Below are 17,832 nucleotides of genomic sequence, written 5' to 3'. Positions count from 1 at the left end.
TACAGCTATAAATATGCAAAAAAAAAATGCAGACAGAGGTACACTAAGTTAGAGAGGGCAGTAGAAATAGAAAGATGCAGAGATAGAGGCAGTGACAACCTTAATCTCCTGAAGTTCTCAAGCCAATCAGCATGTGCGGACCTTCAGTGGCAGCTTAGAGAGAGTACTGTTGATGAGCCATTGTAACCCACATTGGGGCCCCTTTAATTAGAAATCATTCAGTGACAGAACTGAGGAATCATAACATGTCCCTAACATCTGTGATAAGTCAGAAACCTAGGATGCTAACACTGCATCGGAGGGAAGGCACTTCATCAAAGCTTGTCAATTACAAATTGATTTCCCAGCAAGCGACAATTTTATCATTTCAGCAGGGATTAAATCCAAAAAACATCAACCAAACAGATGAAAATTAGAGAGGTTGGGAAGTAGTGTGTTACAGGCGTCACTCCAGGACTTGAGCATAGAATCCAGGCTGACACCCTACTGCAGGGAATGCTACGCTGTTGTAAGTGCCTAGAGTCAAGAGTGTAGTGCTGGAAAAGCACAGCAGGTCAGCAATCCTGATGAAGGGCTTATCCCTGAAATGTCAATTGTCCTGCTCCTCGGATGCTGCCTGACCTGCTGTGCTTTTCCAGCACTACACTCTCTACTGCGATCTCTAGCATCTACAGTCCTCACTTTCTCCCTATTGTAAGTGCCCATCTTTATCTCTCACTTGCTGTGATTCAGTTGAGTATCGAATGCCCAGAGCATAAGTGGAAGAAGAGCAATAAGTTCTCTTGGCCACTTGGATTACCAAAGATCAAAGATTAAAGATTAAGGACATGCTATCGTCATTGGTTGTGGGATCTTGTTTTGCACAAATATGGCTTCTTGATTTCTGTACACAGCCATGTTGTTCACTGTAGTAAGTAATTCAGGGCTTGCCAATGATTCTGCTGAGAGAGCCAATCAGGTAGTTGTAAATTATGAGGTGCTTTTGTTGTGTCTTGCAGGAGCCTCTGAGGATGATAAGCTGTCAGTCTCAGCCATGGAGGGAAGGTTTTCACGTAGTACATCCATGCAAGACACACTTCGGGAAGGACTGGGTATACCGCCACCTCCTCAGATCGCCCCTCCCCCACCTCCTTCTTCATACCTTTTAGATACAGGCCCTCCCCCTCCTTTCTCCCCACCCCCACCCCCAGGACGAACTTATGACAATGTGCGTTCCAGCTTTAAGCCCAACACCGAAGCGAAAATTCATGGGGCACAGCAGGCAGTGACAACAGCAGAGGTCTATGAGCCAAGTCGAACTTCTGTGCCTCCGGTAGAAAGGCAGAAAAGGGCTAGGTCAATGATCATCCTGCAGGATTCATCATACTATCCTGTAGAGCCAACGGACATACCCTGGCCTAGCCCATCATCAACTTCTCAAGAGAAAAGCAAACGGAAGGCAAAGATGGTTGATAATCCATATGCAAATGTGGGCCAGTTTAATGTGGGCCTTTTCGCACCAACAAAACCACTTCGTAAGAAAAGTCCTCTGGTTAAGCAGTTTCAGGTTGAAGATGCAATAGAGAGAGCATCAGCCACTGGTTCCTCTGTGGTTGGCAAGGAGCTATTAGCCAGGAGGATAGCGCAACACTCTGGAAAAGAGCACGAGCAGCAGCAGAGGCAGGGAATCAGCAAAGCACAGGAAGATGGGCAAGATTTGGCCAGCCCTTTCTCTGCTGCAATTGCAGGAGCAGTACGGGACCGAGAAAAAAGGTTGGAAGAGAAGAGGAAATCAACAGTCTTCCTTTCTGTAGGTGCCATCGAAAGTGACACAGCACCCAACATCCCAGCTTTGCAACAATCCAGGTCAGTTGACGAGAGATTACTAAGTAGCAGTGACAGGTCTCTCCGGTCACCAGTCCCTTCACCTGTCCCATCCTCAAGACCACCAGCAAGCACACCTGTAACTTTTATACATCCCCTCACAGGGAAGCCGCTGGATCCCAACTCACCATTGGCACTTGCGCTGGCCGCAAGGCAACGGGCACTCGTCGCCGAAACACAGCATCAGCGGACGACTGGAAGCAATGAAACTGTGAAAGCTCAGGAGAGAAATGTCCCTCACAGTAAAGAGACAAAGCAAACAGAGGTGGAGGGTCTCACATCACCTCCATTCTCTCCAGAGGACAAAGCAGGTTACAGTCCAACATCTGGGGCACCAGTAACTGCAAAACACCAATGGGGAACTCCTACCACTATGAGGAAAGATGTAGAAACTAGACCAGTGCAGACAGAAAAGGCAGAGCGAGAAGAGAAGAAAGTTGAAGAGAGAAAAAGTATGCTTATCAACATAGTAGATACATCGCAACAAAAAACAGCTGGCCTGCTGATGGTCCATGCAACAAGTAATGGGCAAGAATCAGAACTTCAAGAAACTCCAACAACTGCCTTGAAGCCATCATCACCACAGCCTCAATTGTCCCCTATCGAAACACAAACATCTCCAACACCCAGTACTGTTTCTGAGCCTCCGCCTACTGAAGCACCTGTAAAACCCCAAACTCAAGGAAGCTCTGATGAAGATGTGGAGCCATTCACCATTTCCCTCCCTCCAATTCTGTCCTCAAGCGATGAAGAAACAAGGGAGGAACTTGCAAAGATTGGGCTTGTGCCACCTCCTGATGAATTCGCTAATGGCATCTTCATCCAAGCCGAGGCTGAAAAAACTGCCAGCCATCCCAGTAGACCTCCAAGTGCAGCACCTACTGGCATTTCACCCTCAGGGAAGCCTTCAGATGCCCCACCGTCAGAAGCAAGTGTGGACTCGGGTGTAGAAGAAATAGACACAAGAAGCAGTAGTGATCATCACCTAGAAACCACGAGCACGATTTCAACTGTCTCCAGCATGTCCACATTGTCGTCGGAAAGCGGAGAGCCCTTAGACACTTATACATCATTTGCTGATGGACAGACCTTCATACTCGAGAAGCCTCCAGTGCCTCCAAAGCCAAAGCTAAAGTCCCAACTCAACAAAGGGCCAGTCACATTCAGGGACCCTCTCTTGAAGCAGACCTCAGACAGTGAGCTTGTTGCCCAACACCAGCCGTCCGCGCTGCCCCCCGGCGTAGGACGGTCTCGCTACCTCATACAGAGAAAGTCCAAGTTGTGGGGGGATGCCGTTGAGCCCAGGCCAATTCAGATGGTCGAGGGCAGCAAACCCACTGTAATAAGTGAGCTGAGCTCCAGGCTGCAGCAATTGTCTAAGGATACTCACTCACTCGGGGACGAGCCGTCAACAGCCTCTCTAGAAATAGGGAAGAGGTCACCTGTTGTCACTGCACGGTAAGGCCAAATCAGTGTCTCAGTGTAGAAGTACCAACATTTTCTTAAAGCCCGAAAAAAGTGATCATTTTTCAGTACCAATTCTAGAGCTTATTTTCAAAAGTGAATTTCTTTTCAGGTATTCAGGTTAATGTTTCCTGACATAAGCACTATTCCAAATGCATTTAACTCAGCAAAATCAAAGGCTTTTCAGTTAATGAAGATAGGGTGATAAATGAGGCAATTAAATCCACAGTCCCCTGGGTGTACTAACTGACAAGTTTCAAAGGTTTTTAGAAAGAAATTGAGTTGCACTAAATTTCCTGTGAAGAGTATTTGTAGCAGTTACTGAGGGCTATTACTGAATGAAGTATATGTAATTTGGAGTTGCTTGGTAATTGTGTGAATTTTTCTCTTTCATTTTGAGAAATACAGAAACTGGAAGTCTGAATATATAAGAAATGAATATTTGAATTGCTTGGTTTGGGTGCGAAAGGAGACAGTGAGCATGCATAATGCAATCACTGTAAACAAGAATTATACGAATGACGAACCTCCAAACTGAGGGTCCACCTCACAATTTCAGATAGAAACATCAGGTGGCATACAGAATGGGACATGGGCCAAGTTACCAGCCTTGTCTTGTGTCCTGTTGCATTGTGTTATGTACCAAGGATAAAAAAAATCACCTTTTGACTTGTGTATACAAACCTACTCGAAATGACTTTCTTCCTATATCCCCCTTCACCTTCTTTCCCTCCCTACCTCACCTCCCAAGAAAGTAAATCAATGTAAAGGCCCCATAAAGAATATTTTGAAAACTTTCTCCACGAACACTCGATGGTGATCAAGCCCCGACAAATATTTATTACCCAAGATCAACTTTTCATCAAATATGATCTTGAAATTTTCACTAAATCAGCTTACTGTAATCTTTCAAAAAGACTTCCAGCTGTTCCAAGTATTTCCTCAAAGTGTCACTGTATTCCAGCATGTCATCAATATTTACCACAGAGTTAGGAACAACAGCTATTCTTTTGCCTCTCGAAAGTGGCCAGAGCATTTTTAGTCGAAATGTCATAACCTGGTATTCAAAAAGGCTATGTATTGTTACGAAAGTCAATAATTCTGTAGCCCAAGGTGTTCAGGGAACTTGTCAATATTGCTTTAACAGATCCATTTTAGTTATAAAATTGACACTTTCATCCCTATTAATACAGCATTCCAGGTAGAGAATTAGACAGGAATCTGCCCTGTGTATTGCATTAACCTTCTGTAGTCTATGCAGAATCGGGTTAAACCATCAGCATTGGGCAATAGTTGGCTTGGGAGCTCCAGCTGTTTTGACTGGGTTGAGTGGGTTCAATCAGGTGATTTTCCAAAATATATTGGGTTTTTGCTTTCACCTGGGCCTGTTACTCAGGACATAAGGGATAAGGGGGGATCATTCCTTCATTCACATCATGTATGGCTAAGAATGTGCACTCTGGTTTGTCCCCACAGATTTCTTTAAATCCTATTAACTTTCTTGTTGCGTCATCTTGTTCTGTGTATAAATATCGACGAATCTCCCTAATAGTGTTAGCCTATATAACAGTGAGGTGTTCAATTTGGGAGTTGTCAAGGCCTCTCTGCTTCATCCTCACTATCCATTTCATCCTCACTATGCCTTTCATCCTCTATTGTGCTTACTAGCTGACAAATCTGTGCTTGTTTATGCTCTTCCCAGCAGTGGTGTAATTTTGACATGTTGATGTGACATAGCCAACACTTGTTCTTGCTGTCCATGGTATCAATCAAATCATTCACCTCATCAATCTTGGTTATTCTTTACGGGCTACTAAACCAGACTTTTAGCAGCTCACCTTGGAAAGATAGCAATACTAACGTAATCTGTTTGCTGAATTGTTTAAGTCTAGATCTGTTTGCCCATTTTCTCATGCCTGTTTGTGAAATTGCAAAGTGCTCATGGGCCACATTATTGGTTGCCATGAGGTGTCTCTAGAACATTGATACGTAATCTAATAAAGAAGATTCGCCGTTTTGCTCCAAGAACCTTTCGATGATTAGTCTCTTATCTCGTGTCCATAAATTAAAGAACATTTTGAAAACTTACTCGATAATGTCCAATACTTATTACCCAAGAGACTAAAGCCAGTGGACTAATTGGGTGAATTCTGGGTGGCAAACAAGAGAAATCCCAGCTCTTTAACCCAGTCATGAGGATGTTCAAGGCAATATGTCCTGGTTATCATCTTGAGGCTTTGATGACGCTATCTTAAAGCCTTTTTTGGTCTATGGCTGGTAGACTGAGGACTTTAGCTATGTTATACCCAGAATGCTTATACTTTTCTATCGAAATTTTAGATATAAAATTGGTAGAATCTCAGCTGGTAAGCCACATCAAAAGAAGAACTGAGTTTACTTCTAACCAGTACCATGGCAGAAATGATTTTCAAGGAATGACCTCTTGGAACTAGGTAGCCACATCCATAATCGTGAGGAATACTAGTGCCCACCTATCATTTTTGGCAGAGCACTCACACAGTCTGTTAACAGCATGTTAAGACATTCTCCAAGTCAGGCAATATGAATCAAGGGTACTGGTCTTAATGCAGGTTGGGGCATTCCCACAACTGGTACATAAGACACACTTTACAAAACTGCACCTCATCCTTGTGGCCAGTACGAATAATAGCTTATATGTGCTTGAGTCTTCTGGATTCTTAAATGTTCAACCCTGGAATTTCTTGGGCTCAATGCGAACAAGTATATAATCATCAGTTATCTTGCTTTCTTATCTCGCAGTTGGAACTTTTCTTAGTCCTCCAATAGAGTTCTTTTGAAATGCAGAGTGCATTTTAAACTCTTAAAGAATATTGTCTCCCTGAGGTTCTCATTTGTAGCATCCACTTTTAAAGGACCACATCCAACAATTGAAGGTCAGTGTTTTACACATTCAGCCATCATATAGGTCTGCCCAAGCTGCTTCAGAGGTCTTCAAATTTTTGCATAAGCCTCAGGGTCCAACTCATAAGCACTACAGATAGATTTTTGCATAATTGTGCAGATGACTTCTCAGAAATCACATTAATTTCATGAGCTTTGCCAGCCCCTGCTCTATATAAGCAATGAACAATTTTCTATGGCCATTCATTTGTGTGGATGTATTTTCAAATGAAATGAAAACTGCCTAGCTTTCCTCAAACTGGGATTGCTGTATAAATTTAAACAGCTCCATATTTAGCCTAAAAAGCCCCGAAGTGAAGGCAGACTTCACACCATCTATATATGCACTGAATTCAAGGGAATCTTCCCTTCTTAGTTCCAGCCTTTTTAATTAAAATACTATTCCTTGCTCCCTTTCTGTCTCCTGCCTTTCCTATTCTCATTTCAAATGACCTTCCTGTTCCTTTACTCCATCCTTTTCCATTCCGAAATGCACTTTATTTTTTGTTTTCTTCGTCTCTATTTTCATCTTTGAAATTATAGTTCTAGACTCTTTATTCTAACTGAATCTTTTCCAGTGCTACCTCATCTATTTCCAGTTCTATACTTCTTCCTTACTCTCCCTAACTCAATAATTAGACCTCTGGTTTTATCATCTCTTGTCTCTTAAAATTTAGATGAAAAGCTATCTTCAATTGTCCAGCCACATATATCAGTTCGTCACTGTGTAATGTTCTTACAAAATTTTAAATCTATCCCACTCTGCTGCAAAAACATACTTGCTCTAAAATTTGATCAGAATAATAGTTAATGTATATGAACTATTAATGTATATGTATATACTGGTCTTTGCTTTGTTGAAATTATTTCCCCATTTCCAGTTAATATCTTTGTCACAGGTTCAACTGTGGCTAGAGGTCCCCAGATATATGTTACAATCACGGTGGGAGGGGTGCATTGTTTCCTTTTCCAGTCCCTGTACTTCACTTGTCACACCACATTAAAAATTTAACTAGGTTTTTGACTGAGTTAATTATATAGGTCTCGGACTATGTCAGGCTCAGTTTTATGAACAAGGTTTCTTTAATCACCAAAAAAGAACTAAATTACTTCCAAAACCAAAGCTGTAAAGATTATTGACAATTTGAATTGTGCAGCATACATCTGCATTCTTTTCACAAAAAACTAACACATTCATGCACACAAACAAAAGCGAAAAGGAACAAAATTAAACCAAACTCTGAAGAGTGTAAAATTTAACTACTTTTGCCAAGTAATACTTAAACTTATGAGAAAAGAATAAATCATGAATGATCCCAAATGGTGGTGTAATTCCAGAACTATTCTGTATAAACTCAAACTGCTTACAGTGGGGGATCTTCCTAGAACAGTTGTACTTGGCTGAATTTCCTTTACTTTAGGTGGTGGGACTGATTCCAACAAATCTTCTGCAGGGATCCTTCACAATTGATAAAATTGACTTTTCAGCTTACATTTGCTGAGAGGGGTTGCAAAGAAATACAAGTTACAAAGAAAGCTGCTTCTCAGGCTGATCTCAAATTTTCTCTCAGTTCAAAAATGCAATTGTTTATTTTGATCACAAACTAGCCAAAGTGGCCTCTCTCTGAAAGTTCTCCAAACTGTAAGATTCCAGCCAAACTCCCTGAACATTACAGCAGGAACATTATAGCTTGTGGTTTCCTGTGCCTTTTCCTTGGTGAAGTGCTTTTTTTTTAAAAGAATAGTTCAAGATATATTTAAAGGGTCAGCAAACTCTTTTAAAAAAAAATTCAATTACATTACTTTGTAACAGTAGCCTTTCAAATAGGCCATCAGTTGTGATCCTTAACTGTGTGACTAATGACCACTTAAGGGCCTCACCCAGCAGCAGGTACAGACTTGCACTGCGGACAGCACAAGCAGCAAAACCCTGGCTTGCTTGTGTGGGATGTAAGGTAAGGGATTCCCTCTTTCAAAGGCATGGAGTCTCTAAATGAGTGACCTGGCATGGAATGTGGATTGTTGACTAGAGTATGTTGAAATAGTGAAGTATATAAGTAATAAAAGCATAGATGAGAGTTTCAACAGCAGATAAACTGAGGGAGGGGCATGGTCATAATGTTATATTAGTGGAAAAAGACAGGCTTCATCAAGACACAGATATATGGTCGGAATCTTGCCTCCGTGTCAGATAAAGGTTGCATAGATTTAGCCTCATGATTGCCAGAGAGAGCATAGTGTCAGTAGCTTGAGGAAGAGTTTGAAGGAAGGATCAAAGACAACGACTTCAGTCTTCCTGATATTTAATCGGACGAAATACTTACTGTCTCAGTGCAGGATACCAGACAAGCCACCTGATAATTGGTAAAATTTGTGAATTTCACACCCTCTGACAATGATTCTCACACCTACCCAGTGATAGTGATATGACACGGCACTTAAGAACTCTTGCAATGATGTCCTGGAATTGCAACAACCACAACCAATTTTCTTTGTGCAAAGTATGAATTCAATGAGTTGTTATGATCTCAGTCAGGACTAGTAGCCTATTTTTAAAAGATGGAAGATATCCAAAATCCCTTTTATTGGCAGAAAAAATTAAGCCACAGTTTAAAACAAAATAGTTTATGGTTTAGAAGAGTCAAGTAAACTGAACATGAAATACTTCCTCGGATGATGACTTCTGTTGTTTCCAGGTTCTAGAATATAAGATAAGCATGGATCCACACGTAAGTTTCATGGACTATAATTTAAAAATGACACGTTAATTGTCAGATGTAAATACAAAAATTATATAAATTTGCTTATCGGTCCATTCAGCATGTATATCGCCAAATTCAGTTACAGAGTTCCCAAAAACTCTGTCTTCCTCACAAAGGGTTTCAGCTCCTCTTCTCCGAGATATCCTCACCTCCAGCTGACAGCAGTGCAAACCAACCCGCATTCTACAGGCAAAGTCTTCACAAAAATGTTACAGGTCTGCAAAATTTTCTCAACTTCCAATGTTTTCTTAGGGCTCAAAAACAGCTGCTATAACTATACATTGTAGTGTTCTCAGCTCTCGGATCTAGCCTCCTTCAGCTTGCCTGCACTGTATAACTGCAATTATACACTGAATTTGATTGCTCTGTGTCCTTTTATGGTTTCAAACAGTTTCAGTCTCCAGGAATTTTAGATTTTCAATCCAGTTTTGGTCATAGTTTCTTTAGAAATCGAATTGAATTGAATTAGCTTTATTGTCAGATGTACTCAAAAGAGTACAGTAAAAAGTTTACAGTGCATTACAGTGCCTTCTTAGGTGCAAAGGTACCTAGGTACAAATATGTAAGATCAAATTCTTAGGAAACAAAAAAATAGAAAAGTAAATAGAAAAGTAAATAAATAATAGCATTTATTTGTTATGGATGATATGAATAGATTACATTAGATTCCCTACAGTGTGGAAACAGGCCCTTCAGCCCAACTTAGTCTACACTGACCGTCCGAAGAGTAACCCACCCAGACCCGTTCCCCCTATTTACCCTTGACTAATGCACCCAATCCTATGGGCAATTCAGCATAGCCAATTCACCTGACCTGCATATCTTTGGATTGTGGAAGGAAACCGGAGCACCTAGAGGAAACCCGTACAGACACTGGGAGAATGTGCAAACTCCACACAGACTGTTGCCTGAGGCTGGAATCGAACTCAGGTCCCTGGTGCTGTGAGGCAGCAGTGCTAACCACTGAGGCACCGTGCCGCCCTGTGAAAAGTTCAGAATAGCAGTTATTCCAGCTCTGACCATGCCTGCACTGAGCCTCAAGGGAGACCTCCACCGCTTCACTGCTGTCTGCGACAGACCCATCCAGGCGTCGTCCCACTTTAGGCGCTAGAAGTGTCAGTTTATTTTCTCAGCCTCTTTTATAGTTTCACTTTACTGTCTATCTCAAATACAAGTTTTGAAGTCTGACTCTATCAAACTGAAAATATTTCCTCCAATTCCCACTGGCTACCATCTTACCAGAAATCAGATTCCACACTCAGTCCAATAATGTCACACACAATTACTCACTTCATCTTTAGAATTTGGAATGTTTGGACCAAAGGTCATGATGAGATCTGGAGCCCAGTGGAACCCAAATTGAGCTTGTTTAGAAGGATATAGATGACTAGATATAATTTGATAGCATTGCTGATGTCAGCTTACATCACTTACCTGATGATCTTCTGATTGTTTTCTTCACTTGATAATTATGGGAAAATAAGGATGTGCTGGGCCATGAGGCTAAAAATTATGATTGAATATAATTCAAGTACTACTTTTGGCTGAGATCTGAAAGCTTTTGGATGTCTAATCTTTTACTGCTAGATTTATTCTGGATTTAAATCTATCCCATTCAGAAGAGTGGCAGTAATACACAAAAATGCTGGAGAATATGCTCAGTATGAAGGAACTTCAACCTCAGAAAGATTGTACAGTGGTCACCCCTTCTCTCAAGGGCAAATATATCTGCAAAAGATAAGGTCAGGTTCAAGTCAGCTTTTCCTACTGGTTCCTGTTAGTTTTCACCACCTGTTACGACTCCATTCTGTACATTATGTCCTTTAGGATTCAGCCAGCTCGACCATTAGTGCTACCAAGTTACGTTATGGTAATGGAAGTCCTCCACTTAGAGTACATCCTGTACTACTTCCAAAAAATATCCAAAATGGAGTAGTACTAATTCATCAGTTGAGGGAGAGTGTTATATAATAATCATTAGATTTCCTTGTCATGACACTTAATGAAGAATTAATGTTTAAAACTTCCCATGTAATCCCTCACAAGTACATGCATTGACAGGCCATTTAGGCTATTCTGAGTGTACGGCTTTGTCAGAACTTTGCTTGCAACTATTGCTCAGGACAGTTTTAGGAAGTATTCAGATGTCTGTGGGGAGAACTTTGCTAGTCAACTAGATTTTGTTTTGTTTTGTTCTTTGCTTTGTCCAAATCAGGTATCCGAATCAATGCTAATTTTTCACAAACAGTTGAGTGTCTTGTTTGACCATTTCAGAGAACACTTAAGAGTCAACCATATTGTTGTGAATCCGGAGTCATATGCAAGTCAGAAAGGGTAAAGACAGCAGATTTACTTTCCTGAGTGCCTTAGAGAACCAAATTGGTTTGTATTCATGTAGATTTTATTTTAGATTTATTTAATTAATGAACCACATTTAAAATTTCCCTGCTGCAATTTTGGGATTTGAACTGACATCTTTGAACTTCTGGAGTACTCATATAGTAACGTAACTACTATGCAACAGTATCATGCATTTATACCAAATACATCTAAGAGGATGAATATGCAGCATGGACCTCTAACCAATTCTGATTCTTTGAACTTAGGAATCTAATGTACACCTCATTTTAGAAACCAGCGCTGCACTTCGAGCAACCAAATATTTTAAATGTCATCTAACAGTAAAACTGTGATTTATGTTTGTATCCTTTCAACCCGACCTTACTGTAAATTATTTCAGCTCTTGTATCTTAGATCCATCTCACCGGGAAAGTTCCCAGACTCAGAGTGCCTACCCTAGCCTTGAAATCTAGGTAAGCTTTCAGTAATGTATCACTCAGCAAACTCTGTTTAGTAATTATTTATAAACTATTGGAATTTATCCTAGGCCTGCAACGACTGTATTTCAAATCTTCGAGATGACAGAGCATTCCACCAAATCTTTATATATAGTCTTAAGGATGTTTGTCCTTCTCACAACCAGCAATCTAAGGCTGCAACAGATATTGCACAACTTCAATGTTGCCTTGATGATTTTTTAACCAATTATTTGTGCCATCTGAAAAACCCACCTAATTCCACATCCATATTGTCTAACCGCACTCTTTGCCTCAGCTCGTTTGCTGTTTAACTCCCAATCATGCCATTGTTAAGACTATGCAAGCACATGTGTCTTTGCACTCCCACACTTCCCTTTTAGAACACCCAAACTTCTGCTGCCCATGCTTTACTTACACCAAGCTCCATTCACCTATCAGCCCTGTGCTTACTGAATCTACATCAGATCCCTGTTAAACAATGCATTATTTTCCTTTGTGTTTACAAATCACTGTTTCCTCAACCTTTCCCATCTCTGTATTCTGCTCTAGCTCCATGACCCTCCAAAACATTTGTGTCACCTTAATTCTGACCTCATTTGTATGTCTGATCTTAATTGTTCCACCAACGGTGACCATACCTTGAGCTCCAGAGCGTTGGAGAATTCCCTCTCTCAAATTCCCTCTTTACTTCTTTCCAATGTTCAGTAAGCGCTCCTTATTTGGCTAAGCTTTTCACCATTTGGCCTAAAATCTCCTCCCATGATTCAGATCAAATTTTGCTTAACAATATCCCTGTGAAGTACCTTGGGACATTTTATACTGTTGATGGTGCTATAAAAATAAAAATTGTTGTTTTACTAAAAAAAAATCAACCAACCATTTAATATCTCAGGGTTAAAGGGAGAGAACAGCCAGTGGAATTAATTCTGTATTGCTCTTGCCATGTGTTAGCACTGACACAATAAGTAGTTCAGTCATGTTAAGATTTTATTATATATTTATAGTTGACTATCCATTGACTAACATCCTGAATGGGAAGAATACGAGTCACAATCACGTACTAAGCAATTGCTTTATCACAAACTTCTTTCATAAAATGTTACTGCTGGTGAAAGCTGGCTCATCAACCTTACCTTTCCCTGTGATGATCCCAATTGGCTTGACTAACTTTGACTCAGATTCATGAACAGATTCAGCCATAAGCTATACCCCATGAATGTTTGATCCGACTAATTTGGATTTTCACAAATAACACTCGTAGTTCAAAATAGTTTCATCAGGTGCCTTGGTACAGTAATTAATGTATCGAAAATAGGAGAGTGGGACACAAGAACACAGATATAAGATAACTTACAAGGAGGTCAGGGGGAAGACTACTTTTTTAATGCGGTTAATTTTAAAGACTTGGAGTGCACTATCTGAAAGGATAGTGGATGCAGATTCTGCAATCACTCTCAAAGGGAACCAATGGATACTTGAAAATGAATGTTTACAAAGCTTTGAGGAACGAAACATGGAAGTTGTTACTTTAAAGATCTAACACAAGTACGATGAGGCAATTGGCCTCCTCATGTGCTGCAGGGTTCAATAGAGTAAGATCAAGCTATTAACTTGCTGTTATTGTCATTAGCGACTCTGCCTCATAAAACTATTATATGTAATAAGGAGTGTCAGACAGTAGAGTTCTTCTTTTAAACAGGGTTTTGTAAAGCATTCATGTGGTTTGGTCATTGAGTTTGAAACTTAACTTCTAAATTAAAAACATTTATCATTGTGTTAGTATCATGATCTGGAGAATATCATTTGAAAAGTTGGGTATAAAATCCAGAGCACACAGCTAGCCCAAATGTGTTCTAGATTGGCATCTTACCCACATTCAAGAGGTCCTATCCAATAGAGATGGTGACAGTCAGGAGTGTGATGGAATACTCCCCACTTGCCTGGATGGGTGCAGCTGCAACAACACAAGAAGCTTGACATCATCCAGAACAAGGTAGCCTGCTTCATTGGCACCACACCCACGAGCATTGCCTGCTTTCACCACTGATGCTCAGTAGCAGCAGTGTGTACCAATTACAAGGTGCACTGCAGAAATTTACCAAGACCTCTTATACAGCATCTTCCAAACTCACAACTACTACCATCTAGAAAGACAAAGGCAGTACTTACATGGGAATGCCAGCACCTGCAAGTTCCTCTCCATCTTGACTTGGAAATGGATTGTCATTCCTTCAGTATCACCAGGTCAAAACCCTGAACACCATTCCTGACATAATTGCAGAGGTATGTAGATCAAATGAAGTGCAGCGATTTAAGAAGACCACCACTTTGTCAAATAAATATAATGGCAATAAACACTGGCCAGCCAGCAACACCCACATTGCATAAATGAATATACAAAATGGACTGCTGACCTATACCTTTCAGATGGTTGGATGCTGAATAGTACATTACTTTCATTGCAAACTATTCTGATCTGCAAGTGGTTGATATTATCACAAATGATAATCGTGCCATAGCCTGTCTTGGAACTAGAATAGATTCCCGAGAGAATGGAAACAGGCCATTTGGCCCAACAAGTCCACACTGACCCTCCGAAGAGTAACCAACCCAGACCCATTCCCCTACCCTATATTTGCCCCTAATTAATGCACCTAACACAAAGGGCAATTTAGCATGGCCAATTCACCTGACCTGAGCATCTTTGGACTGTGGGAGGAAACCGGAGCACCCAGAGGAAACCCACGCGGACACGTGGAGAATGTGCAAACTCCACACAGACAGTCACCTGAGGCTGGAATCGAACCTGGGTCCCATGCCAGCCCACTTGTTCACAACATCTTCATACTGGCACTCACTTTGAGTTCTGACAGGACGACTCAGCTCCTGACCTAAGTTTAGCCTTGAATCAAACAAGACTAAAACAGCAGGATACCAGAGGTAAGACAAGATTATTTGCTGCAAACATCAAGGCTGCACTTGATCAAGTGTGGCAAGAAACAATCCTAAAAAAATTTGATTTTGTTACAATTATGAGGAAAACATTGTGTCATAGAGATATACAGCAAGGAAACAAACCCTTCGGTCCAACCCGTCCATGACGACCAGATATCCCAACCCAATCTAGTCCCACCTGCCAGCACCCGGCCCAAATCCATCCACACCCTTCCTATTCATGTACCCATCCAAATGCCTCTTAAATATTGCAATTGTACCAGCCTCCACCACTTCCTCTGGCAGCTCATTCCATACACTTACCACCCTCCATGAAAAAATTGCCCCTTAGGTCTCTTTTATATGTTTCTCCTCTCACCCTAAACCTACGTCCTCTAGTTCTGGACTCCCTGACACCAGGGAAAAGACTTTGTCTATTTATCCTAACCATGCCCCTCATGATTTTGTAAACCTCTGTAAGGTCGCCCCTCAGCCTCCGACACTCCAAGGAAAACAGCCCCAGCCTGTTCAGCCTCTCCCAATTGCTCAAATCCTCCAACCCTGGCAACATCCTTGTAAATCTTTTCTGAACCCTTTCAAGTTTCACAACATCTTTCCGATAGGAAGGAGACCAGAATTGCACACAATATTCCAACAGTGGCCAAACATGACCTCCCAACTCCTGTAGTCAATACTCTGACTAATAAAGGAAAGCACATCAAACGCCTTCTTCACTATCCTATCTACCTGTGACTCCACTTTCAAGGAGGTATGAACCTGCACTCCAAGGTCTCTTTGTTCAGCAACACTCGAGGACCTTACCATTAAGATTTGCTAAGTCCTGCTAAGATTTGCTTTCCCAAAATGCAGCACCTCTCATTTATCTGAATTAAACTCCATATGCCACTTCACAGCCCATTGGCCCATCTGGTCAAGATCCTGCTGTAATCTGAGGTAACCTTCCTCGCTGTCCACTACACCTCCAATTTTTGTGTTATCTGCAAACTTACTAACTCTACCTGTTATGCTTGCATCCAAATCATTTATGTAAATGACAAAAAGTAGTGGACCCAGCACTGATCCTTGTGGCACTCCACTGGTCACAGGCCTCCTGTCTGAAAAACAATCCTCTACCATCACCCTCTGTCTCCTACCTTTGAGCCAGTTCTGTATCTCTCTGTATTCCGTGAGATCTAACCTTGCGAATCAGTCTCCCATGGGGAACCCTGTCGAACGCCTTACTGAAGTCCATACAGATGACATCTACCGTTCTGTCATCATCAATCCTCTTTGTTACTTCTTCAAAAAACTCTACCAAGTTTGTGAGACATGATTTCCCACACACAAAGCCATATTGACTATCCCTGATCAGTCCTTGCCTTTCCAAATACACGTACATCCTGTCCCACAGGATGCCCTCCAACAACTTGCCCACCATCGACGTCAGGCTCATTGGTCTATAGTTCCCTGGCTTGTCCTTACAACCCTTCTTAAACAGTGGCACCACATTAGCCAACCTCCTGTCTTCCGGCTCCTCAGCTGTGACTGTCGATGATACACCAAGTTATAGGGTACATCTGATCAGGTCCTGGGGATTTATCCATCTTTATGCATTTCAAGACATCCAGCACTTCTTCCTCTGTAATATGGACATTTTGCAGGGTGTCTGTTTCCCTACATTCTATATCTTCCATATCATTTTCCACAGTAAATACTGATGCAAAATACTTGTTTAGTATCTCCCCCATTTTTTGCAGCTCCACACAAAGGCTGCCTTGCTGGTCTTTGAGGGGCCCTATTCTCTCCCTAGTTATCCTTTTCTCCTTAATGTATTTGTAAAAACCCTTTGGATTCTCCTTAATTCTATTTGCCAAAGCTATCTCATGTCCCAGTTTTGCCCTCCTGATTTCCCTCTTAAGTATACTCCTACTGCCTTTATATTCTTCTAAGGATTCACTCGGTCTATCCTGTCTATTCCTGACATATGCTTCCTTCTTTTTCTTTAGTTATCCAGCATTCCCTTTTCCTTTTCCTTTCACCCTAACAGGAATATACTTTCTCTGGATTCTCGTCATCTCATTGCTGAAGGCTTCCCACTTTCTAGCCATCCCTTTACCTGTGAATATCTGCCCCCAATCAGCTTTTCAAAGTTCTTGCCTAATACTGTCAAAATTAGCCTTTCTCCAATTTAGAACTTCAACTTTTAGATCTGGTCTTAACTTTTCCATCACTATTTTATATCTAATGTAATTATGGTCGCTGGCCCCAAAGTGCTCCCCCACTGACACCTCAGTCACCTGCCCTGCCTTATTTCCCAAGAGTAGGTCAAGTTTTGCACCTTCTCTCGTAAGTACATCCACGTACGAATCAGAAAATTTTCTTGTACACACTTAACAAATTCCTCTCCATCTAACCTTTAATTTAGATTAGATTCCCTACAGTGTGGAAACAGGCCCTTCGGCCCAACAAGTCCACACCGACCCGCCGAAGCGCAACCCACCCATACCCCTACATATACTCCTTACCTAACACTACGGGCAATTTAGCATGGCCAATTCACCTGACTCGCACATCTTTGGACTGTGGGAGGAAACCGGAGCACCCGGAGGAAACCCACGCAGACACGGGGAGAATGTGCAAACTCCACACAGTCAGACGCCTGAGGCGGGAGTTGAACCCAGGTCCCTGGCGCTGTGAGGCAGCAGTGCTAACCATTATTGCAGTCCCAGTCTATGTTTGGAAAGTTAAAATCCCCTACCATAACCACCCTATTATAGCTGAGATCTCTCTACAAGTTTGTTTCTCAATTTCCCTCTGACTATTGGGGGGATGGGGTCTATCATACAATCCCAATAAGGTAATCATCCCTTTCTTATTTCTAAGTTGCTGTCAAATAACTTCCCTGGATGTATTTCCAGGAATATCCTCCCTCAGCACAGCCGTAATGCTATCCCTTATCAAAAACGCCACTCCATCTCTCTTGCATCCCCTTCTGTTCTTCCTGTAGCATTTGTATCCTGGAACATTAAGCTGCCAGTCCTGCCCATCCCTGAGCCATGTTTCTGTAA

The 17,832-nt window shown here is 41.6% G+C and overlaps 1 protein-coding gene across 1 annotated transcript in view; it reads left to right on the top strand.

Annotated features, from left to right (window-relative positions):
• The window catches only part of shank3a (SH3 and multiple ankyrin repeat domains 3a), a 994,510-nt gene that overhangs the window by 934,018 nt on the left and 42,660 nt on the right, over window positions 1-17,832 (top strand). The window contains exon 22 of the mRNA XM_060842760.1: window positions 999-3,321. Within this exon, the coding sequence (XP_060698743.1) occupies window positions 999-3,321 (2,323 nt within the window). The remainder of the gene's footprint in view (window positions 1-998; window positions 3,322-17,832) is intronic.

Source organism: Hemiscyllium ocellatum, chromosome 23 (assembly GCF_020745735.1).
Source record: "Hemiscyllium ocellatum isolate sHemOce1 chromosome 23, sHemOce1.pat.X.cur, whole genome shotgun sequence".
Lineage (NCBI taxonomy): Eukaryota > Metazoa > Chordata > Chondrichthyes > Orectolobiformes > Hemiscylliidae > Hemiscyllium > Hemiscyllium ocellatum.
This window is presented reverse-complemented; position numbering and strand designations above follow the sequence as displayed.